The 26,498-nt window shown below is 38.1% G+C and overlaps 1 protein-coding gene across 2 annotated transcripts in view; it reads right to left on the bottom strand.

The window, feature by feature from the left end:
- Positions 1 to 9,761: 9,761 nt before the first annotated feature.
- LOC126336965 (sorting nexin-21) overlaps positions 9,762 to 26,498 on the bottom strand; it is a 69,510-nt gene continuing 52,773 nt past the window's right edge. For both annotated transcript variants that reach the window (XM_050001173.1, XM_050001172.1), the window contains exons 5-7: positions 21,856 to 22,081; positions 15,577 to 15,632; positions 9,762 to 11,391 (exon numbers count right to left, since the gene is read on the bottom strand). In XM_050001173.1, coding sequence (XP_049857130.1) covers positions 11,333 to 11,391; positions 15,577 to 15,632; positions 21,856 to 22,081 — 341 coding nt within the window. In that variant the 3' untranslated portion in view covers positions 9,762 to 11,332. The remainder of the gene's footprint in view (positions 11,392 to 15,576; positions 15,633 to 21,855; positions 22,082 to 26,498) is intronic.

The raw sequence follows: 26,498 nt of genomic DNA, 5'->3' as shown, positions 1-26,498 counted from the left end.
CTCTTCCCTTTCTGTTCTGCATGTCTATCCTCCTGCTATTCTTTTTCCCCTCCCTTGGAGAACATGTCTTGGATTTTTTTGGGAGTGCATTTCGCCGTTTTGATAGCCCAGTATTGAAACAGTCACTCACCTGCTTCCCCCCCTCCCGCGATGAGCCAGTCACAATCTCAGTCTATATTAATTTAACATAAACGGAATAAGGCTAAATATTCAAAGACTCTCTCAGCTGCACCCTGGTCCTTGTGGTATCACATACTGAAGGAGGTCAGTACCCCACCCTGTCACTTGCAAGTTGTTGGCTAGTCGAAGGCCCAGCATTTTACCATCTGGCACTTTTAGTACTGTTCTTGCTATGCCTCGCTCCACAAAGGACATTGCCACACAGACTTGCAACCTTCAATTCAGTACTGCAGTTGTGAAATTACGCATTATCACAGTAGCACACCATCTCCTTCTCCTACAGCTGCACAACAAGCAACCAAATCTTCGCCCCTGGTGGCGAAATCACCTGCTACACAACTGGCAGTCTGGAAAGGACAAAAGGAATACTCTCGTGAAGACTTTTTCCATCCCTCCAGCCAATAACCATCTGAGTCTTCATTTGTCAACTGTAAAGGCTCTAAGAAATTAATCAAAGGTAAATGGCCTTCTTCTTCTCTGACTCAGAGACCTCTTCAATGGTGTCATTATGTGATAACCTAACCCAGCCGACCTCCATTTCACTGGTATGCACTGCTTACTGTTTTCCTGTCCAGGAATTGGCAAACTGACTCTTGGAGAATGCTAACACGTCTTCAGATCTCATGAAACAGGATCCTCCAGCCTTGTACCCTGTAGCAGTGAGTCTTCAAAGGCTCGCACTTAGCAGCTGCTGAGGTGACTACCTTTCCTTTGTTCCCTCCTCTTATTGATGGAATGTTCGTAGCATTAGATCCAGTATGGAGGAATTTTGGCTGCTCTTGGAACCACAGCACTGATATTTGCTGAGAGGGTGCCTCTCAGATTCTTGAAAACCCCCAAAGGGGATTGTGCACATTAAAGTCACTGTGCAACAAAAAGGAGTGATGAAGTTGACCAGTAATCTGGAGGAAGTCTGCCCTAGTGACAGCAAATCATGGAGAGATGTAGACATTACAAAGAGAAACAGTGAAGCGAGGAAATAAAATGGAGACTGCAACAGCTTGGAGTCAGGTGTTCAGTGAGATGGTTTGGTTATGGATGTCATTCTGAAAGAGCAGCATGAGTCCCCCATGTTGCAGGTTTGTTTAGGTTTTGAGTTCTGTGTGGTGGTGGGAGGTAGTTTTGGAGGGCGGGGTAAGTGTAGTAGGTCTGTAAGACAAGATTTGTCAGCTATGAGGGGGCCTGGGGGAGGTTTGGACATTGTTATAGAAGTGGTGGACAGTGGTATTCCGAGGTGGGAGTAGGAAGTGAGCAGGATGGAGAGCTTTTCGAGGTTGCGTTGTCCATGTTGCTCAAGTTCCTGCAGGGCAAGTGTTTCAATGTGTGTTATGGGTTCCAGGAATTTTGAGGTTACATAGCAGGAGAATTTTGCAGATGGAGAGAAGGTGCTGCAAGGAGGATTGGGCTTGGTTGATATGGTTTTGCACGACTATGTTGGTGAGGGATAAGGATTGGCAGAATCTGAACAGATGGAGGTCATTGTGGAAGGAGGGGTGGCAACCAGAGATGGACAATTTGATGGTAAGGCCATGAGGGGGATTTCATGAGCCAAGCAGCAATGCAGGAACAGTATGTGGGACTAGGATCTGGCTAGGGATAAGGAAACTTTTCTGTTTTGACGCTCATGGAAGGAGCAAGGATCCATGGTGGTGCAAAAATACGAAAAAATACGAAAGGAAGTAGAATTATGTCCGAAAAATTGGTCTTTGCTTTTCTATATATAGGCAAGACAAATAATAGGTTGCGGATACAATGGCACTCGTCTACAGTTTTATTGCTGTATAATGTACTTTGCTGAATAAAATTTTACTATGTCAATTTAAAACTAGACATCCAACTTATAAGTTCCTTTTTCAATAGAGATGTCATCCTTGATTTTGATCAGTTTAAAAGTGAAGATAATAACATCATAGAAATAAGAAAATATTAAGTCAAGACCAGACCACGAAAACATGCTCCTATTCTTTACTGAAAGTGAATTTTGGAAAGATTATACCAAAGAGTTGGTCTTTGCTTTCTAATAATATTCTTTACTGTAATGGTGCTAATGAAAATAGATGTTAACTAAAGAGATGAAGAAAATAGTACAGTGAAACTTTTTTTAAAAGAAGAGGCATTTAAAAATACTGTTGAGTCAGAAAATAAAACTGTATTATGAGAGATTCATGTACGTGGATGACATTAAAAAAGGGTAAACACTATATCACTGAGTTTGTTGTTATATCGATCTGAGTTGAGGTATACATTGACAAAAGACAGTTCAAAAATGGTTCAAATGGCTCTGAGCACTATGGGACTCAACATCTTAGGTCATAAGTCACCTAGAACTTAGAACTACGTAAACCTAACTAACCTAAGGACATAACACACACCCATGCCCGAGACAGGATTCGAACCTGCGACCGTAGCAGCCCCGTGGTTCCGGACTGCAGCGCCAGGACTGTACGGCCACCGCGGCCGGCGACAAAATACAGTGTTAGCGCTTTTTATGTTATGAAAAACAGAGAAATGTGAGTAATATGGTAATCTGTAAAATATTAAGCCTTCTAATATATTTGAATTTGTTGATCACAGAGTCACTGAATCCACAATTAGGTGATAAATTTGCGATTTTTCACAAACAAAATCCTATTTAATGATGCGGTATCGTTCTGACTATGCCGGTTTGTATAAGGGTTTCTGAGAAACTTAAGACTGAAATCTGGAATACATTTCACATAAATTTTCTCAGCATGTTATAGTCTTAGGTGGAGATTTCAATTTACCAGATATAGATTGGGACACTCAGATGTATATGGTGGGTGGTAGAGACAGAGCATCGAGTGACATTATACTGAGTGCACTATCCGAAAATTACCTTGAGCAATAAAACAGAGAACCGACTCTGTAAGCGCAGGACAGGGAATCAGTGATCATAAGGCCGTTGCAGCATCCCTGAATATGGAAGTTAATAGGAATATAAAGAAAGGGAGGAAGGTTTATCTATTTAGCAAGGGTAATAGAAGGCAGATTTCAGACTACCTAACAGATCAAAACGAAAATTTCTGTTCCGACACTGACAATATTGAGTGTTTATGGAAAAAGTTCAAGGCAATTGTAAAATGCGTTTTAGACAGGTACGTGACGAGTAACACTGTGAGGAATGGAAAAAACCCACTGTGGTTCAACAACAAAGTTAGGAAACTACTGCAAAAGCAAAGAGAGCTTCACTGCAAGTTTAAACGCAGCCAAAACCTCTCAGCAAACAGAAGCTAAACAATGTCAAAGTTAGCATAAGGAGGGCTAAGCGTGAAGCGTTCAGTGAATTCGAAAGTAAAATTCTATGTACTGACTTGACAGAAAGTCCTAGGAAGTTCTGGTCTTACGTTAAATCAGTAAGTGTCTCGAAACAGCATATACAGACACTCTGGGATGATAATGGCATTGAAATAGAGGGTGACAAGTCTAAAGCTGAAATACTAAACATCTTTTTCCAAAGCTGTTTCACAGTGGAAGACTGCACTGCAGGTCCTTCTCTAAATCCTCGCACAAATGAAAAAATGACTGACATTGAAATAAGTGTCAAAGGAATACAAAAGCAACTGAAATCATGCAACAGAGGAAAGTCCACTGGACCTGACAGACTACCAATTTGATTCTACACGAGAGTACGCGAAAGAACTTGCCCCCCCTTCTAACAGCCGTGTACTGCAAGTCTCTAGAGTAACATAAGGTTTCAAATGATTGGAAAGAACCACAGGTAGTTCCAGTCTTCAAGAAGGGTCGTCGAGCAGATGTGCAAAATTATAGACCTATATCTCTGACATCGACCTGTTGTAGAATTTTAGAACATGTTTTTTACTCTCGTATCATATCATTTCTGGAAACCCAGAATCTACTCTGTAGGAATCAACAGGGATTCCAGTAACAGTGATTGTGTGAGACCCAACTCTTTTTATTTGTTTATGAGACCCAGAAAATATTAGATACAGGCTCCCAGGTAGATGCCATTTTCCTTGACTTCCAGAAGGCATTCAATACAGTTCCGCACTGTCGCCTGATACACAAACTAAGAGCCTACGGAATATCAGACCAGCAGTGTGGCTGGATTGAAAAGTTTTTAGCAAACAGAACACAGCATGTTGTTCTCAATGGAGAGACGTCTACAGACGTTAAAGTAACCTCTGGCGTGCCACAGGGGAGTGTTATGGGACCACTGCTTTTCACAATATATATAAATGACCTAGTACATAGTGTCAGAAGTTCCATGCAGCTTTTCGCAGATGATGCTGTAGTATACAGAGAAGTTGCAGCATTAGAAAATTGCAGCGAAATGCAGCAAGATCTGCAGCGGATAGGCACTTGGTGCAGGGAGTGGCACCTGACCCTTAACATAGACAAATGTAATGTATTGCGAATACACAGAAAGAAGGATCCTTTATTGTATGATTATATGATAGCGGAACAAACACTGGTAGCAGTTACTTCTTTAAAATATCTGGGAGTATGCGTGCGGAACGATTTGAAGTGGAATGATCAAATAAAATAATTGTTGGTAAGGAGGGTGCCAGGTTGAGATTCATTGGGAGTGTCCTTAGAAAATGTAGTCCATCAACAAAAGGAGATGGCTCACAAAACACTCGTTCGACCTATACTTGAGTATTGCTCATCAGTGTGCGATCCTTACCAGGTCAGGTTGACAGAGGAGATAGAGAAGATCCAAAGAAGAGCAGCGCTTTTCGTCACAGGATTATTTGGTAACCATGATAGCATTGCGGAGATGTTTAGCAAACTCAAGTGACAAACTCTGCAAGAGAAGCACTCTGCATCGCGGTGTAACTTGCTGTCCAGGTTTCGAGAGGGTGCGTTTCTGGATGAGGTATCGAATATATTGCTTCCCCCTACTTATACCTCCCGAGGAGATCACGAATGTAAAATTAGAGAGATTTGAGTGTGAACGGAGGCTTTCTGGCAGTCATTCTTCCCGCAAACCATACGCGACTGGAGCAGGAAAGGGAGGTAATGACAGTGGCACGTAAAGTGCCCTCCGCCACACACCGTTGGGTGGCTTGCGGAGTATAAATGTAGATGTAGATTTCATTAGCCGATGGTTATTATTAGTGCTGCATAAGAAAGTATATTGAACTATAAAACTGCTTGTTCTATTACCAATATACAGGGTGAGTACAAAGTCTTGTCCTGATTTATTTTATTTTATTTTATTTTATTAAGACTACTTACATTACTAAACCTCAATGTGTGCTCCCTTGGTAGTTTAGAGAATGTTGAGGCGGTATTCCAGTTCCTGCCAGGTGTTTTGTAACATGTTCTGTCACATACCCACAGCAGCTTGTATCCTAGCCTTCAGTTCGTCGACCTAGCAACTGGTGTGATGAAGACTCTGTCCTTGATATAGCCCCAGAAAAAAAAGTCAAGGGGCATACTGTCTGGAGAGCGAGGTGGTCAGGGTGTTGGACTGTTCCTTCCAATCCACCAATCCGGACATTACTCCCCTCTCCAGACATTATGCCCCTTCACTCTCTCTCTCTCTAATTTTTTTTTTTTTTTTTTTTTTTTTTTTTTTTTTTTTTTTTTTTTTTTTTTTTTAAAGAGAGAGGGAGAGACTAGTAACACTAACCTATGTAATGGCATCAAATGTAAATTATTTTGTCAAATGATTATTCTGTAATAAACTGTTATAATCGGGGCAAGACTTTTTGCTCACCCTGTATTATTGATGCAAATTGTTGGAAAAGAGCTAGAAACTAACACTTTATTGAGATGGTTAGTGCAGGATTGCTGAGATGAATTCAGCCAAACATCCCCACCTATGTTAATTCAAAGTACAATCACCATTTCACCTATAAGTTTTCCAGATAAGTACCATTAAAAACAGACAGTATCACCTAGTTAATTACTTATTATGGGATGTTTAGCCATATTACATCTAACTTTTCTTTCTCCTGAGATGATTCAGAGTACCAACAACTTAAGAAGTTAAAGCACTTGGAATCATCTCAGAAAAAAGCGAAGTTAGACGTAATGCACATAAAGTTGCTAGCATGTGCAATCAATCTGGGTAGAACCACAGAACTAGCTTATCAAGAAACACGATTAATCCAACCAGGCACACATTTCCAGTGGTCTGTGGTCCAATTTCAAAGACCCCACTGCAATTGCAATTGAGAATGTCACTGAGTCAGTATGGAAACAAAGGGATTGTCTGATGCAGAACCCCAAGTTCGGTAATGTGTACTGAACTCAATGCTCTGAAACACTTGGGCCCACACTAGCACTGTATTGTGTTTTTAACAATTCCCACAGATCACTGCCTAGCTTGCTTTACAGAGAGGACAAACAACTGACCAACGCATCATATACTAAGTTGGGGACACCCAGCACCTCGTTGTTTACTCATAATTTCATTATCCTTCGGCCACTTTTCGTAAATGCCCACAGCAGCAGCATAGAAAGGGTCAACCAGCGTTACATTTCTCAGCTATTCTTTCTAAGCAGCAGGCGATGACAGTCAACCCTTTATTAAAATTGCTTATATCAAGTGAATGCTTTTGAGAACTGTATGTTGGTACAATTATTTTCCTTATGCCTATGTTCCACTTCTATAATTGAACGCAGTTTTCCGAAATTCCTTCACCAGGGAAGACGAATGGAATATTCCAGAATTTGAAAGACGAACATCTGCTAGCATGAGTTTCTTAGAAGTAGATACCTTAGGGGTTGCGAAGCAACTCAAATCGCTTTATACGGGCAAGTCTTCAGGTCCAGATTGTATACCGATTAGGTTCCTTTCAGATTACGCTGATACTATAGCTCCCTACTTAGCACTCGTATACAACCGCTCGCTCACCGATAGATCTGTACCTACAGATTGGAAAATTGCGCAGGTCGCACCAGTGTTCAAGAAGGGTAGTAGGAGTAATCCATTTAACTACAGACCTATATCATTGACGTCGGTTTGCAGTAGGGTTTTGGAGCATATACTGTATTCAAACATTATGAATCACCTCGAAGGGAACGATCTATTGACACGTAATCAGCATGGCTTCAGAAAACATCGCTCTTGTGCAACGCAGCTAGCTCTTTATTCGCACGAAGTAATGGCCGCTATCGACAGGCGACAGGGGATCTCAAGTTGATTCCGTATTTCTAGATTTCCGGAAAGCTTTTGACACCGTTCCTCATAAGCGACTTCTAATCAAGCTGCGGAGCTATGGGGTATCGTCTCAGTTGTGCGACTGGATTCGTGATTTCCTGTCAGGAAGGTCGCAGTTCGTAGTAATAGACGGCAAATCATCGAGTAAAACTGAAGTGATATCAGGTGTTCCCCAGGGAAGCGTCCTGGGACCTCTACTGTTCCTGATCTATATAAATGACCTGGGTGACAATCTGAGCAGTTCTCTTAGACTGTTCGCAGATGATGCTGTAATTTACCGTCTAGTAAGGTCATCCGAAGACCAGTATCAGTTGCAAAGCGATTTAGAAAAGATTGCTGTATGGTGTGTCAGGTGGCAGTTGACGCTAAATAACGAAAAGTGTGAGATGATCCACATGAGTTCCAAAAGAAATCCGTTGGAATTCGATTACTCGATAAATAGTACAATTCTCAAGGCTGTCAATTCAACTAAGTACCTGGGTGTTAAAATTACGAACAACTTCAGTTGGAAGGACCACATAGATAATATTGTCGGGAAGGCGAGCCAAAGGTTGCGTTTCATTGGCAGGGCACTTAGAAGATGCAACAAGTCCACTAAAGAGACAGCTTACACTACACTCGTTCGTCCTCTGTTAGAATATTGCTGCGCGGTGTGGGATCCTTACCAGGTGGGATTGATGGAGGACATCGAAAGGGTGCAAAAAAGGGCAGCTCGTTTTGTATTATCACGTTATAGGGGAGAGAGTGTGGCAGATATGATACACGAGTTGGGATAGAAGTCATTACAGCATAGACGATTTTCGTCGCGGCAAGACCTTTTTACGAAATTTCAGTCACCAACTTTCTCTTCCGAATGCGAAAATATTTTGTTGAGCCCAACCTACATAGGTAGGAATGATCATCAAAATAAAATAAGAGAAATCAGAGCTCGAACAGAAAGGTTTAGGTATTCGTTTTTCCCGCTCGCTGTTCGGGAGTGGAATAGTAGAGAGATAGTATGATTGTGGTTCGATGAACCCTCTGCCAAGCACTTAAATGTGAATTGCAGAGTAGTCATGTAGATGTAGATGTAGATGTAGACCACATCATATGCCCACAATGACCCAGGTGACATTCATTGTTGTGATGGGCAGTGATCATAATGTTTTGGCTCAATAGTGTGTCAACTCAATGTAAGTTATATCATTTATAATAGCTGCAACTGGATAAAATGTATGTATTTTGGAAACCATAAGCTAGGAACAGCATGCAATAAAAGCCTCTTTTTACGCTCTTCAGAGAACTGTCGCAAAAAAGCCATATGAATACTGCCAACTTTAATGTTTTAACCAATATTGTGTTATTTACCATAACTTTATAATGGTTATCAATAATAAATCTCACATTAGAAAATGAATATCTTTTTAATGTGGATTCATGAAAGGCTTTTGCTCTCATGTTTTATTTATGCCATTGGACACAATCTGAATGAAAAAGAAAGCGCATTTTTGTGTGTTACCAATCGGCCACTGCCTTCATGATAACCACACAGACAGTGGCTGAGTGCTGGTGTCGCCCCCCGCCCCCGCCCCCCTTCTTTATTATACAAACATGATTGTATAAAGTAATGTGAAATTAAATTAAAGCTGTTGTAAAACAACCCAATGACCACAAGGAATGCTGCTGCTAGAGTCACTAATGCCAGATAGTGATCATTGTTAAGGCACTGACTCAGCGTACTTTCCCACTCTTCCAGCCTATAATACAAGCATCCATGACCCAACATGCCAACAATGAAAATCTTGCTTATCGTGCTAAAACTATGTTACATGATTGATAATTTTGTATATAGTGTGCATATTCTACTTTGTTCCGAGGCTGGCTTCGAGCACGAATACAATGCACTTTTGGCAGAAATTTGTAGGAAATTCAGTGCTAAACCTTGTGATAATGCCAAAGAAAACTTAAAATGTAGGAAATGTTGTGACACAAAATCAGTAGTAACATGAAAGCATTGTATTGAGAGTACAGAACTTCTGTTGGGGCTAACAAAATTAATGTACAAAGTGGGAAAACATAAAATGCGGGAAGAGAGAGAGAGAGAGAGAGAGATTGATTGATTTTGAATATGAGTTACATTATTAACTCTTTCATGAATTTACACCAATTTCCAGAATATGTCACAGAAAACTGTTAATAAAATATGTTAAACTCAAACAGTGTACCAAGTAAATAGTTGACAGCTGATGACTAATATTTACATCTGCTAAAGGAACAATGAGCACATACAAAAGAAAACCAAACATTACGCTTCAGGATGGAACTTTCAATCAGCTGTAGAATGAACTTATACTGGAGAGAAGCATGCTGACTGCATGTGTCATAACACTTGTACTTAGCTCAAAATTCAGGATTAATAGTGGGATAACCAGAGTGACCATAAACAGAATTTCGAAGCCGCCACTAACATTTATTACACAATTATCAACACAATCTTCAAACTGAATGCAATTTAAATACAATAATGTACATTTAGAAATAAAATTTGTACCTACAATTCATAAAATCAGTCATGTGTAACAAATCAGTTCAATAAAATAAATTCTCTAGTGGAAATCACATACATGATGTCAAGTTCTGACACGGCACAGTTAATTATACATTACAGAGCAGTAAAAGCACAATTTCTGAAAAGTCAGCTAACTGGACAAGAATCATTCAAGAAACCAAAACACACCAAGCTTTGTTGTTAGATATGGCAAAAGGACACTACCACGACAAAGGCGCCACTGATGCCCACACAGGAACACTTCAACAAGCAGGAATAACAAGACATTAACAAATAAAATTCTTTTCAGTTTGCCACTGTACAATTTATAACTGTTACAGCCAAACAGTACAAATCATTGAAATACAATACAATCATAAATATCAATTTAAATTCAATGGAAACACATGAGTGTTTCATTACTACAACACACTACATAAAATCATCCCAAAAAAATGTAAAAATTCATGTTGTTATACAATATTTTCAAGTAGCAATGACAAGACAAGAAAATCTTATATGACTTCAGCTTGCTGCGAGTTCCATATGCAATGTAATGTAGAAAATTTCTCTACGTTAAATACAGAATCCTGTGACAGTTTCTTTTTAAAGTTAGAGGCACTGTAAATTATATATGTTGCTCAGAATTCATAAATTACAGGTAGAGGTCTGCACAGATTTGGATAGCCACAGTAGTATTAGCTTTGTGGATAAGAGACTGCATCTATACAGATACACATGGGCATATTTTCTCTCTCTCTCTCTCTCTCTCTCTCTCTCTCTCTCTCTCTCTCTCTCTGTGTGTGTGTGTGTGTGTGTGTGTGTGTGTGTGTGTGTTTTCTTTGCTGAAGAAGGCTTTGGCTCAAAGCTATAATGTGTAACAGTATTTTCATTGTGCCTGTCTACAGCTCAACAGGTCATCTTTACTGTGAGTAGCAAGCTATCCTTTTCCTAATATTGTTGATATTCCAACCCCGAGTTTCTGTAGTTTGATAATAATTACTTTGTTTTTTAAATTTAAAACACAGCATCAACATTACAATGTTTATCTGGTTTTGTCTTACAAGCATCCTGTAACAGTGATTATTACTGTTTAAATTATTCTCATCCTCAACTGAAAATTCAGGATAGAATAATGACAACATTACATAACAAACAGGTTAGACTGATACCAAATACTGGAGATACTGGGTCGGTGACAGCACAACAAAGAGACTGCTAAACAAGTATGGTTTCAGTCAAAAGCCCTTCTAAATTATACCACACACACACACACACACACACACACACACACAAAGTATTATTATTATTATTATTATTATTATTATTTACCCATTTGAAATAAGTAACATTTGGTTTAATATCAATGTTTATTTCTAAAATATTTACAGGTACACAAAACTATGTATATTAATATGATAAATAGGCTAAATGGCTAACACTAAATATTATGCAAGAAGTGACGACAACTCTTAACTAGACTTCCTTATGTTGATGGAATCTTTTGCTGAATGTTTTGCAAAACCAATGCCTGTAAAAAAAAAAAAAAAAAAAAAAAAAAAGAAAGGGCTGACAGTGGTAACTTGGGGAATTTATTAAGATTCTTATATGACTATGTTGCATTAAAATTTGTCACAAGTGGCCACTACATTCTTAGTAAATAAAATGTGAATTATGAGGTCCAGCTTCAATGTACCAAATAGATTAAAGTGGTTTATAATATTTTAATAGCTGCAATTGCAGATAAGACTTGCAGATGCAGGTAAGGAACTTGTGGATGCAATGTGGCTAATATTTTCCTTATCTGTGCAGGCCTCTAGTTAAGAACTATAGAATGAGATGCCTATGATACCTGACTTTGGACATAAATTTATACACTGTATACATTATTCAGCTATTATCAGGTTCCTTTGTATGTGGTGTGGTAACTTATTCATCATCATTCATTCAGTCTGAGATACAAAGTATGCTAACTTATTATTCCCAATTTCCTTTGCTCATGTTAAACTCAGAACTGAATGTGTGCAACTCAGGCATGTAAAGTATACTGATAATTGCTTTCCCATTATTCAGTACGAAATTATTTGCTGCTGTATAGCTTTCTGAATTCCATTTTTCTTCTCGACAGAAAGCCTATTTCATTTCATAGAAAACCAGTGGGACAATTGTGAAAAGTAACAACTATTATAAACTGAGTTGGTGTAAGCAACTGTTGATCATTTATGAATGCCTGGTAGTGTTTTTTAATCTTAGCAGCTGCCTTCTCCCTTTAAATACTTCATGTATGTCTATTACTTGACAAATAACACATGTAATTAACACATTGACTGCTGTGTGGTCACCGGTGGCCATGACAGAAATGTATGCCTGATAGTGTGTAGCCACTGGCAGCAAAAGCAGAGCTTCACGCCTAACGTGTGCCTCACCTGGCATGACCATGAAACATCCATCACTAAGCATGTGGCAGTCAATGTGATAAACAGAAGGAGGTTTTGGTGGGTAGTGCTACAGAGAAGAAATTGAACATGAAAATATATAAACATTAACACAAAATTAAACAGTTTCACTGAGTACATTTAGTTAGGCTTTAGATAAATATTGTTTACCTCACACAAAAGCAAGTACACAAATTGCAACCATTTGCTGCATTATGTTTCTTTTGCTACAGTGCTACCTCATGTTCACAAAAATACTTCTCTTGGTAAATACTTTATGAGTCAACAAAAAAGCTTCCTATTAATACAAAAATCTTGACCTATTCATCTTAGAAATTTTGTACAATGACAACTAATGTGTTAACTGAAGCATTCAGATAAAGTCTAAGGTAACTGTGAAATTAACTAAATGATTTGCTTTGGTTGTAGCTCCTAAAACAATAAGATTAATCACACTAATCTCTGTTGAGCATTTCTATAAAAGCTTTTTCCTACATTTTTAAAACAAAAAGAAAGAAATTAAGAATGCAAGCAATTCATTTAACTGTGAAATCTGGTACCTTGCTAATTTTTATTTAAGAACAGCTACTGAAGTAGAATAAGCAGGTACTTCTGACATTAATACTGAAGTTTAGCAATCGACCATTTTCACATGTGCAACCAAAAATTTTGTTTGCATGAATGACAAAGTTTGTTTCCGTATTGATAAAATGAGCTGCATTCAGCCCAATCTGTGCTTGAATAACTAGCTTTGAGCAATACCCTGTATATTAATAATACAGTTACAAATTTCACACTTAATTTGGCTGGTTTTATGCAAGTTAAAGTAACAAAATTCAGTATATTTATTTTGTTGACAGCATTAGTGTCAAACTCCCTAAACATCACCAAAATGACATTCTGGGTAGTTAATTGCAAAAATAGATGGGAAAAATTTCTTCTTGTCAGTCTCTGCAATCAAGTGCCTAGCAGTCATTCAATGCTCCCCCCCCTCTCCCCCATAACCAGTTGTATGCAGTGAGTACACTGGTAATATATAATATTGCACTGCTGTAATTTGTAACTTTTAACAATATTAAGTACTTTAACTAACATGAGGCAGTGAACAGTCAATATGACATTCACACTTCGAACACAGAGGAAGACTGTACAATGTGACTGAATTCTTTTACGACTTCACATTTAAATGTACAGCCATGATGAAAATGATAGCATATGAGCCAATTTTTGGTTCACATACCAAAATGTTTACCACAAAAGGTCATTTACAGAAATCAAAGCACAAATAAGATACATATTCCACATTTCCATTTCTAGTCTATTTCAGATCTGTAAAATTCTCAGAGAAAGATTGACATTGTGCCTTCTAGGGAACAGAGCGAGTTAAAAGCTGCTCTCAATCAATTATTAGCTGTTAACAGTAACAAATAAAATATTTACATGAGAGAAATAAAGAAATACCTTGTGGTGAAAAAAATACAAAGAAATACAAAGACATTTCTACAGGGAACACAGAAATGCAGGAAAGTAGTACTGGGATACGAATACCACACAACCTGTTGCTATTCTGCGTATTCTGTACTTTTTTTCAAAGTAGAATTAGATCCCAGGAAGCCATTTTCTTCATAGTCTCAGATTTGCCAGGTACTTAGCTATATCAAGACAGTCACTATTTGCAATATCTGCATAATATCATATCTTTTTAGATTCCAACAAGAGTAAGGACTAGACAGTCTTCAGAGATTCATAACAAGTGAGCAAAATGATTTGTTATCACAATTATTAATTTTATCAAGCAGACGGTTTCATGGAAATGTTATGAAACAATAATTTCATTTTCAATCACTATTGCAAACAGGAATAATAATGCTGTAACAAAACATATCACCCTACATATGGTAGATCGTAGCTGCTACCTGACAAAGAAACTGCATACTTTATGTTAAGTCAGAACTCAATGATATTACATATCTTAAAAAAACTAAAAAGTATGCAACTCTTCATATTGTTTAGGATATATATACTGAGTACAAGAACTACAGCGATTTCACAATACTGGTTTAAAATAAGTATGGTAGTAAAACAACATTACTTTTGCTTAACAACTGACACTATTTAACAACTATAAAAATAAATAAAGCATGTAATTACATCTAACAGTCAGTCAGAACAATACAAACAAGCGCTATAAGATTGTTTTTCATATGTACAATAATGAATGAAAATGGAACTTTGTAAAAAGTGGTGCAAACAAAAGGATAACAGCATAAAATGTTGAAACATACAATAGTAGAATTGATCTTTTCAAAATGAATATTTTGCTTATATAAAGAAATCATTTCTATTACTAAAATGAGTGCTTTACGTAACAGAATCTGCATCAGACAGTACAGAACAGAAGAATGAGATGCACAATCATGACCAGTACATGAAGAATTTAATGATTAAACCTAAGAGAGTATCCAGCATGAAAGGCAACAATTTTTTTATGCAGATGGAATAGTTTTATCTTCAACCCTTATGGCAAGAACAAGTGAGAATATGATTGAGTTTCAAAATACTGGGAGGCAAAAAATTAAACAAGTTTACATAAAACTACTTAAACCCAATTACATACTCTTGGGTAACTCTTCCTGCTTTTTCACCTAAAATTATTTTTTAAAATGATGAACACTTGTCTGGATTTCATTACAAAAATGCTGCCAATAAAAACTTGTGAACTACATTCCATTATTGACACACATTTGCAGTGTTTCCAGTAATGAATGAGTATCTGAATAATACCTATGAAACTGGTAACATATTTTAATTTCTATCAGCACATAACAATTTATTGGTGTTTCAGTACACCAATCTCCTATCTAAAATTGCAATATATCCTAAAACTAATTTAAAAAATAAGTTTTAAAAGAAAAAAAAGTGTTGCTTGATAAAATCAGATCTGAATTGGAAAAAAAAGAGCAAACATAATTACCACATTAGGGATAAAAGTATTCTCAAATGAGGAAAGTAAGACTGCACGGGCTAGTTACTTAGTTACTTTTTGCTGTCAAACTCTGTAATGGCATCTAAAAGAGATGGACATCCATCAACTTTTATACCACGGCGACGGAGGTCATCTAACCTTGCTTCCAGGGGTCTTTTGTCACGTCCAAGTGCCCACCACAGTCGAACACAAAGTTGTAGCAGTGGTACATAAAAATGCAACAAATCAATATCACTTACAGATTCATAGCGATGCAAAGCTAAATCAGCAAAACGTTCAGGGCGTGCAGACTCACCTGCTGCATGGCTGCATGCTACAAGACGGCACAGTGCCAACAGGACTGCTGGATGCCTGTGAATAAATGTAATTTCCATAAAACCATTTCTGTTGATTCCGATATTAATGATCATAACAGAAAAAGATATAAAATATATGTGATAATATTATGAAAAGGATAGTTGCTACTCATCAAAAAGTGGAGATGCTGAGTCACAGATGGGCACTATAAAAAGATTTTCACACTTATAGCTTTTGTCGCACGCGCGCGAATGCAGTCTCAAGTAACTGAAACCACACTGCAGTTTCAGTTGCCTGAGACTGCAGTCATGTGTTAGAGTTGCATTTGCATGACAAAGGCCACTGGCCAAAATCTGTAAGTGTGAAAATCTTTTTGTTGCGCCTATCTGCGACAGGAACTCAGCTATATAGTGAGCAGCAACTTTCCTTCTCAGAATATTGTTATGTTCCATCCTGGATTTTCCATTGTTTGACTTCTCATAATATTATTACATTCCATCCTGGATTTTTCATTGTTTAAAATATATGTGCAATACATATACAAATAACACTCAACAAGGGTCCATTGTATATCAGCAAACCTGCCTTTTTTAGGGAAGTATTTTTTCTCAAGAGTAACTGAGACACAGAAAATAATAAAATGACTTATTAACTACAAACACTATGTGATCCAAATTATCCAGACACAACCAAATAGATATGTTTTTCATACCAGGTGCATTCAGCTGCCACCTACTGCCAGTTACTACATATTAGCTACTTCAGTAGTCTTTAGACATCGTGACAGAGCAAAATGGCGCGCTCCACAGAACTCACGGACTTCGAACGTGGTCATGTGATTGGTCGTCACTTGTGTCATGTGTTTGTACACACAATTTACACACTCCTAAAACATCTCTAGGTCCACTATTTCCAATGTGATAGTGAAGTGGAAACGTGAAGGGACACGTGCAGTATAAAAGCATACAGGCCGACCTCGTCTGTTGACTGACAAAGACCGCCGACAGCCGAAGACGATCATAATGTGTAGTAGGCAGACATCTATCCAGACCATCACACAGGAATTCCAAACTGCATCAAGATCCACTGAAAATACTATGACACTTAGGCGAGAGATGAGAAAACTTGGATTTCATGGTTGAGTGGCCGCTCATAAGCCACACATCACGCCAGTAAATGCCAGACCATGCCTCGCTTGGTGTAAGGAGCGTAAACATTGGACGATTTAACAGTGGAAAAATGATGTGTGGAGTGACGAATCACAGTACATGATGTGGCGATCCGATGGCAGGGTGTAGATATGGCGAATGCCCGGTGAACATCTTCTGCCAGCGTGTGTAGTGCCAACTGTAAAATTCGCAGGCAGTGGTGTTATGGTGTGGTTGTGTTTCTCATGGAGGGGTCTTGCATCCCTTGTTGTTTTGCATGACACTCTCACAGCACAGGCCTACACTAAGCACCATCTTGCTTACCATTGTTGAAGAGCAATTCGGGGATGTCGATTGCATCTTTCAACACGATCGAGTACCTTTTCATAAAGCATGGTCTGTGACGGAATGGTTACACGACAATAACGTCCCTGTAATGGACTGGCCTGCACAGAGTCCTGACCTGAATCCTACAGAACACCTCTGGGATCTTTTGGAACACTGACTTTGTGCCACGCATCACCAACCGACATCGATAACTCTCCTCAGTGTAGCAACCCATGAAGAATGGGCTGCCATTGCCCAAGAAGCCTTCAATCACCTGATTGAATGTATGCCTGTGAGAGTGGAAGCTGTAATCAACGCGAAGGGTGGGCCAACACCATACTGAATCCCAGCATTATCCATGGAGTGCACCATGAACTTGCAAATCATTTTCAGCCAGGTGTCCGAATACATTTGATCACATAGTGTACATGTATCAGCTGCATGAATATGTAGTCCTTCATGTGACACAGTATGGGATATGACATAGGGTATTAATTAGTAATGTCTACTTTCTTCACTTACTTTGATGGAAAATTAGCATCTATATCAATAGGAAGCTATGGTTGTTTTGTGTGCTTGCAAAAAAGAATGACTGATAAAATCATCATCCTGGTAAGAATACATTACGTACTTAATTTAACCCAACTATAACTTTCTTTAGGCATTTAGATATTTCTTCACACATTACATTTGATATCTCCTACCACCAACTATTCATGTCAGTCCCACACCCATACCAAACACAGATCACCACTACTGTTGGAGTGAGTGTACGGTTAGCTTTGCTGGCTGCAATACTAATGGTTTTTTATGTTGTTACGATCATACAGTGCTGTCCAGTGCTATTTAGTAAATATGGTACGGGTCTATTAAAGTGTTTTTTTTAAATTTATTATGCATTAATTAAATCACCTCATACCATTCATACAGTACGTCAGCTGTCTAAGCGGAAAGATTGCACAAAATGAACTGATTACAAGTAACTTTAAAGCTCATATGATTTTGAGGACTGATGTAAAGTAGCACTTTTGACATAGTTTTACATAAGTTATACACTGTCATTTCAACTGTCTACCAAAGAGCCTGCACAGAAAGAACATATTGCAGCCAACTGTTTAAAACTTCATAAGATTATTTTTCTACAGTGATTTATAATTAGAATCTACAAATTAATCAATCAATCTCCAGTTGTAATGTTGAGAAACTCCAACTATAATATAAATGTTGTATGTGTGCAAATGCGAATGAAAGTAATCTATTTCAGACGAACCAATTTGTGACAGATTATATATAGTTGAAGCAAAGCACTTTCTATCATTGAACAATATAAAGTTATGATCTGTACTTCAGAATCCATCAAAGAGCTTGCAGTTTCTCAAAAGTTTAACTACCTAAATACACACATCCAAAAAAGTTCTGCATCACCTCAGTTCCCAGAGTTCTGGAACCTGTACAGAAAATTGGAATAGAGATCAGCATAAACTTCATTTCTGCCCTTTTTATTACTCATGAAAACCACACACTGCATGATTTATCACCATACAGCAAGACCAGAGGTGGTCATCCACATTGCTGTACACAGCGGTACCTCTAATACCCAGTGGCATGTCCTCTTGCAATGATGCATGACTGTATTCATCACTGCGTACTATCCACAAGTTCATGAAGGCACTGTTGGTCCAGATTGTCCCACTCCTCAACGGCAATTCGGCAAAGATCCATCAGAGTGGTTGGTGGGTCATGTCATCCATAAACAGCCCTTATAAATCTATCCCAGGCATGTTCGATTGGTCTCATGCTTGGAGAACATGTTGGTCATTTTAGTTGAATGATGTCGTTATCCTGAAGCAAGTCATTCACAAGATGGGCACGATGGGGGCACAAATTGTTGTCCATGATGACGAATGCCTCACTAATATGCTGCCGATATAGTTGCACTATCAGTCAGAGGATGGCATTCACATATCGTACAGACGTTCGGTGCCTTGCACAACCACCAGCGGTGTGTGTTGGCCCCACATTATGCCACCCCAAAACAGCAGGGAACAGCCACCTTGCTACACTCGCTGGACAGTGTATCAAAGGCGTGCAGCCTGACTGGATTGCCTCCAAACACATCTCCAACGATTGTCTGGTTGTAGGCATATGCGACACTCATCGGTGAAGAGAACTGTACCGCACTGCATGGTGCCATAGTTGCAAAGATGGACCTCGCCATGGATGTTGGAAGTGAAGTTAAGCATCATGCAGCCTATTGCGCACAGTTTGAATCATAACACGACATCCTGTGGCTGCACAAAAAGCATTATTCAACATGGTGGCGTTGCTGTCAGGGTTCCTCTGAGCCATAATCCTCAGGTAGCGATCATCTAATGCAGTAATAGCCCTTGGGCGGCATGAGCGACCATGTCATCAACAGTTCCTGTCTCTCTTTTATCTCCTACATGTCCGAACAACATCGCTTTGGTTAACTCCGAAACGCCTGGACACTTCCCTTGTTGAGAGCCCTTCCCGGCACAAAGTAATAATGGGGATGTGATCGAACTACGGTGTTGACCATCTAGGCATGGATGAACTACAGACAACACTAGCCGTATACCTCCTTCCTGGTGGAATGACTGGAACTCATGGGCTGTTGGACCCTCTCCATCTAGTAGGTGCTGCTAATGCATGGTTGTTTACATCTTTGGGTGGATTTAGTGACATCTCTGAACAGTCAAAGGGACTGTGTCTGTGATACAATAGCCACAGTCAACATCTATCTTCAGGTGTTCTGGGACCGGAGTGATGTCAAACTTTTTTTGAAGTGTGAGTATCTGAAAAGTAATGACCACTGCAATTTTGCTTCTAAATAATTTGCAAAGATATTTTCTGAAAACTGCTAAAAAACAAAAGTAGTAGTTAACTAAAATCATTATTTATGACCCAGCTCCCCTTTATTTGTAACAGAGAAGATTATCTTTTACTATTTTCTTTCAGACGGTCAACAGCTGCAATATTATATTTATCTTATGATCACAAGGCACCATAATTGAAGGGATACGTGCGCAGAGGAAAATGATTTTGTTCCTTCCATGCTGAAAATTGATGTAATAAAACATAGGGTAATTACAAAGGTTATTTAATGCAAATATACCTAAAACAAACTACTACCATCGTGTCCGATAAAAAATAGTGACCACATGAAAGTGTTGAAACAAAAGACTCAGTTTTCCTCTAAACTGTATTGTGTCACACACATATACTTAATTGTGCATCTGACATAAAATTACGGAGACTGCAGGAATTGGGAATTACCAGCATACTACGTTGTGCCAGTTACAATGATTTTCCTTGGCATCAAACATATATTTATGACTCTCTCAATATTTGGTTCATCGCTACTAAAGCCTTTGTCACTGTTGCTTGCTTTGTAGCCATTAGATGACCGCCACTTTCTCTCTATGTTTGACAATAATCCAGATTACATGTCGCCTGCAAATAGTGTAAGTCTAGATTTGTTTGGAGCTAAGTTGCTGAATATCTTTATTGTTAATATTTTTACAGATTTTGTTGTTATGAATGATTCTGATGAAGGTATGTGGTATGCAGTGAAAGTGAAAAAAAAATTCGCAGAGAAGGCTGACAGAAAGGACATCTCATAAGAGTGCATAAACTGGCTGTAAAGGAAATACAAACAGAAAGAACACATGATTGCTTATGTATTTTTGGCAATAAAAACTACTATACGAATGCATAGTTTCAGACTGATATATACTGGTAAAATATTCTCGGGCTTCCAGCCACGCCACCACTTGACAATGGCTGAGGAAAACTCAGCCGAAAGCTTGTGGATTTTAAACAACTGGATGTGGCTCGAAGCCTGAGAAAATTTCGTGAATAAAAACTACTGAAATAAAGTTTAATCAGTGTATTTAATTTTAACGCCAGCAATATGAAAATTAGTGAGTTGAAGTAGAAAGACCAATATACCAGACAATGTTTTGAAATTCCAGCAACAGATTTCTACACACAAGTTGGACCTTCCTGGAAACCACAGACTTCAGCCAGTTCATAAATAATGGCAGCTATCTATGAGACCAGCACCATACGTGTTTAAAAAAAAATTAATAAATACAATGGCAGATTTTAAGTGCCAGAAGCACGATATGTTTAACCTTTTTCCTTCACATTTCATTTGCATTTTTCCATTTTAGATAAACCACAATTTTATAACTACAGGTCTTAATTTGTACATACAGAACTGGGAGTAGTATATGGAAGACTAGGAGTACACTTTTACATCAGAATGATAACTCTCTCCCCTTACCTCAGATATTGCATCCTTTGGACTTTGTGACAGAAAACTCTCTTTAGTGCATCTTGTGTTTTTGCTATTTTGTGGAGAGAATTACAAACATTTTGCAATGATTTCCTCCCTTTACAAATCATTCCTAGTTAACATTTGTCTTTTTCTTGATTTTCATTGTTCATTCCATCTATCTTATCACCATCCTCCTTTAATTTAGTCCTCATTTTAGTTGATGACTATTTCACCCTTTTTCCATGTATCATTATTTAATTAATCATTATCATTACACTATGCTAACTTTCCAATAGTATATCTAACCCCTGTTTACCAGCTACGTAATACGAGTTGACCACCAGCTGAACACATGAACATGACTTCAATATGAATTGCACCACTAACTACTAGCTGCAGACTCAATGTTCTACTCTTCATTTGGATCTTTGGACTATGTCTCTTCCATTTAGTGATTTCAGTAAAAAAGAAGTTTAGTATTTGAGATAATTATACATACCTGTCAGTGTACAATTTATTGAGCAATCTGAAGATGTTTTCAAGAAGGGGGACAGCTTGGTCATACTGCTGAGCTTGCATCCAATGTCGAGCTTCTGCCTCTTCCCTATTCTGTAAGAAGTTCATGAGGGCAGCAGACTCTCTCAACTGTGTTTCACGACCTATATGTTCCAATAAAGCCTCAAATCCTGAACTTCGGGCAGATATGAGACTAGGATTCAAATTACCTAAAAAAAAAAAAAAAAACGGAGGGAGATAATGAAAATATACATAAAGATCAGAACTTTTAATACACTATAGTACACAGGGATTTCAAACGGTAAGTTCAACATTCTAATGACAGTCACAGTAGCTTCTACTGAATGGTGCATTACACTTTAAAGTGACACAGATACATAACACTATTTTCCAACAGTCTGTAAACAATGGTTGAAACATTCTATCAATCATTCACAATCTTGATGGTAGAAATTTACTCTTTGGTCACAGAGACATTCAAAAACTGATGCATGAATGTCCTCATTGTCAGAAAATCTGTGGCTATTGTGAATCATTTCTTCGACTGCCTGGACACTGTCGCTGTCAGCATGACACATGCATGTGAAGCCTTAGTCAAGTTGTTAAGTTGATGGCACCATTTCACTACAGCTGGATGTAAAATTGTGTTTGGTCCACATATGACTACAATTTGTTGTGCATCTGTCTACAATTTAGATGCTTTTCATACAAGAATCATTCTGTTCTGTGTACTTCAATTTTGGAGTTGTTTCCACTTGTTGCAGTATTTCAGCCATTATCCGTACTGCAGTAGAACTGTTTCTGCAGGAAACCACAACATGTACTCTCTTCTGACAATGCACCACTCTTGCTATGTGCTGGTCTTAGTGGGGGACATCATCTGAAATTTACTTTTTGAAGTCTCTTTGTGCACAAGGGGGAAAAAAGAATAAACTCCCCTCTGTTTTGCTCCCCTGTCTGTTTATTACAAGTCACCATTTTTGAAAGACATACATTATCATTTAACACAATATGCACTACAGCAGATTTCTCTCGACCCATGCTGAAAGCAATCAGCCGGCTAAAAACCAACAATAAGTTTGTTTGTAACTTGTCTATAATGAGATCACACCAAACTTCTGAAAACAAATTTTGCATTCCGTACAGGACCTTTTTTTTACTCAAATAAGTAATCTATTTCAATGTTACCTGTTCTGAGGGAAAAATTCACACATTTCTGAGCACTGTCGCTTAAGAAATATCTCACATCCACTTAACTACACCTGGAAAGCTCAAAAGAAATTAAATACAGATGCATTTATTGTTTACTGCCAATGGCTTGTCATATTTAAGCCATTCATTTTCAAACTGGCACATTGCATATTTTATTAGGTTTTACCCAAACTTCATAACCCATAGCAAACTACTGCTTTTGCCTACCATCACAGGATTCGATAACTTAACAATCATTCTTAAGCATTTGACCATAATAGTTTTCTATCTGTTAACATCAAGGTCATTAGAGTAGGAACACCAGCTGAACTTGACATGGCTGAGGTAGGGAATCAGCCATGACATCACTAAAGGAACTTTCCTTACATTCTCCTGAAGTGATTAAGATGAAGCATGGAAAAAGTGAATCAGAACTGTCGGACTAAGACTTTAATCCCTCTTCTCCAAAATATGAGTCCTTCTTCTCAATCATTGCACTCTTTCATTCAGGGCAAAAATCAAAATTTCTTGGCACATAATAAAAATTCAAATTGGTTTATTATTTGGTTTTGAAGCTCTAGCAGTAGCCATGTTCACAAACAAAAATTACCGGGTTTCAGGTCCACATATTATGCAAACAGCCATTTTTTTTAAATAAAGCCCAAATGTGTGTTATTACTTTTATGCCACCATCGGTGGGTACATTAATTCAGTTTTGTAAAATGTCAACTTGTTTTAAGTTACAATCATTGTAATGAAATTACACCTAAAACAGTTTTTGTCTGTTGTTGTTATTACCTTAACTTTTCTACACTGTTGGGCTCTGTAGGACACTTTTCATTATAGCATATCGATTGCTTGTGATCACCAATTACATGAGAATACTGTGAATTTGGTTGTCTTGTTAACAAATCACTTTATCTATAAATGTAATTTTGCTGTGCGAAAATATTTTGTGATTAGTTACAGTTACTTTCAAAATATCTGTTCTCAACTGTTTCGGAGGTACACAGACAAACACACTTTATGCTTTTGTAGAACTTCACTCACAAGTTACCCTTTTTCACTTCGTGAAACACGGTGTTTATGTGTGTCAGTTCTTTTCATATAATTTTGGTACAAAATATGAACTTCGTTTACTACTTCCCCTCTCTCTCTCTCTCTCTCTCTCTCTCTCTCTCTCTCTCTCTCTCTCTCTGTGTGTGTGTGTGTGTGTGTGTGTGTGTGTGTGTGTGTGTGTGTGTGTGTGTGTGTGTGTGTGTATTCTATTGTCAGATTTTTAGTATGGTTTGATGCTGGATTTAGTATTTAGCAATTTTCTATTTAGGTGGGTAGTGGTTGTACGTTATTAAGTGAACAGCAAATGTGCTATTAGAGCTGTTACTTTATAGAGCTCTGAGACGTTCTGCGTATCTTGTCTGAAAATTCTTGCATGTTTACCCTAGATATACTGACTGATGAGACTTCCACTTAAAAACCTGTAAGCCTGCTGGATTGAATTTATCTGTGGGCATTTCTGTGGCCTGAATTTCTTCTCTGTTGTGTCTGTATATGAATTATTTTATTATTGTAGGTGAAGTGTGTGCCATTTTGTTTTGTGCATGGGTTTTGCTCGCCTGTACCCTTTGTGTGGTCACTGTGTGTGTGTGTGTGTGTGTGTGTGTGTGTGTGTGTGTGTGTGTGTGACATGAGTTGTTTAATATTGTTATTGTTGTTGTTGCTGTGCAAGGTCAAAATGGGCCACTAGATGATCAACAAAAATGACAATCTTTCCTGGATACTCAACAAAATTGACCGCCTAGGTGTGAGATTGAAAGGTTGTGCAACAACATGGGGAACTTCAAAACTTTGGAAATATATTGCACTGCCCAGAAATATTATGCTGTCTCTGGGCAGTATTAACAATATCCTTGACACTGACAGTCTCTCGCACACTACACAGACCAAGAAAGTTAGGTTTTCTGTTGTGTAGAAAATGCGTTCAAAATAGGACGACTGAGCATTATTATTAGAGTGCATTGAAATGTATAAGTTATAGCCAGCATTGTGAGGTGTATCAGCAAATGAGTACAAAAACAGAGTGCCTATGTATGGAGATGCCAATGTATCAAATTTCAAATGTATGACAATCCCCCCCCCCTCCCTCCCAGCCTCAATTCTCTCCACAATTTTAGATGAATGATCTTTAACGGCCCTTGTACAAAGTTTTCATCCACCTTTCTTTTCTGCTTATAACAAAATAGAGCCATCATCACAGCAGCAGCGTCTTTATCATCCAACATCCCAATTCACAGAACCATTGTACGATATTATTGAGCAATTTAGGGGCAGCATCAATAATATTGCAAAATACTATTGTGCAATATTATTGAGCATCTAGGGGCCACTTTATGTGCATGTGGCCTGCCCATTACTTATCTGCTTACAAACTCCACTGCTTTTTTATAGTGTATTTAATTCCTGCGTGCAAATTTGTTTGTTTATGAGTGTTCTGTTTAATCTTTACATGAATCTGAAGCTTGCTTGCTTGGTCATCAAGGGTGGTTTGATTGACTATGAATAGTGGTGGTGCTTGTGGTTGTGGGTTTCCTATATACTGTGAAATCATGCGTATTGTTTATTCTTTGTGTGTTGAGATCCATAAAATTTAGTGTGTTATCTGTTTCTAATGTGAAATGAATTTTAGGATGTAAATTATTTATTTCATCATGTTTTACGTGTGTATATGGTTCATCAATCACACATATTATAGCAATAACAGTACCAGTATATAACTTTGTATTTTGTTGTTTTATTGTATGTCTGAAGACCTGGTTCTCTAGGCTGTTCATGAATTTGTGGCTAAGAACCTAGTATGTGATGGTATGACTGACAGTCATTGCCTTGTTGTTTTAGTCCTTGTATGATGATATTGAATGTTTCATCTATACTCTGATGTAACATCATATGATTTAAGTCTATACAAAATGTGGCCAACGCATCGTAATAGTTTTTAAATTTAGAAGAGTCATACCTCATTTTAATATTTTGTAACTGTATTTTATGTAATGGCTGTATATAATACAGTGCCAAGCTTAACCCTTAACTCATGAAGTGTGGTCTCTCAGATCATGCCAGAGTTTTCCAAGTCGCTCTCACAGGTCAGTAACGGCGGAATGATTTAATACACCAGCTACCCTCTTTTAATCACCAACTCTACAAATTATTATTGTCAGTTGCATTATTGCCTCATTTGATTGTTGTTGACATGTGATGGGGTCTCTTACACCACACCTTGTCAACTATGCACCTGTTTTTGTGCCACAAACTTCTCTTCTCCCCAATCCGATTCAATACTTCCTCATTAGTTATGTGATCTATCCATCTAATCTTCAGCATTCTTCTGTAGCGCCACATTTCGAAAGCTTCTATTCTCTTCTTGTCCAAACTATTTAT

This window comes from Schistocerca gregaria, chromosome 2, assembly GCF_023897955.1.
Source record: "Schistocerca gregaria isolate iqSchGreg1 chromosome 2, iqSchGreg1.2, whole genome shotgun sequence".
Lineage (NCBI taxonomy): Eukaryota > Metazoa > Arthropoda > Insecta > Orthoptera > Acrididae > Schistocerca > Schistocerca gregaria.
Note: the sequence above shows the minus strand (reverse complement) of the source record. Positions and strands in the feature narration are given on the sequence as shown.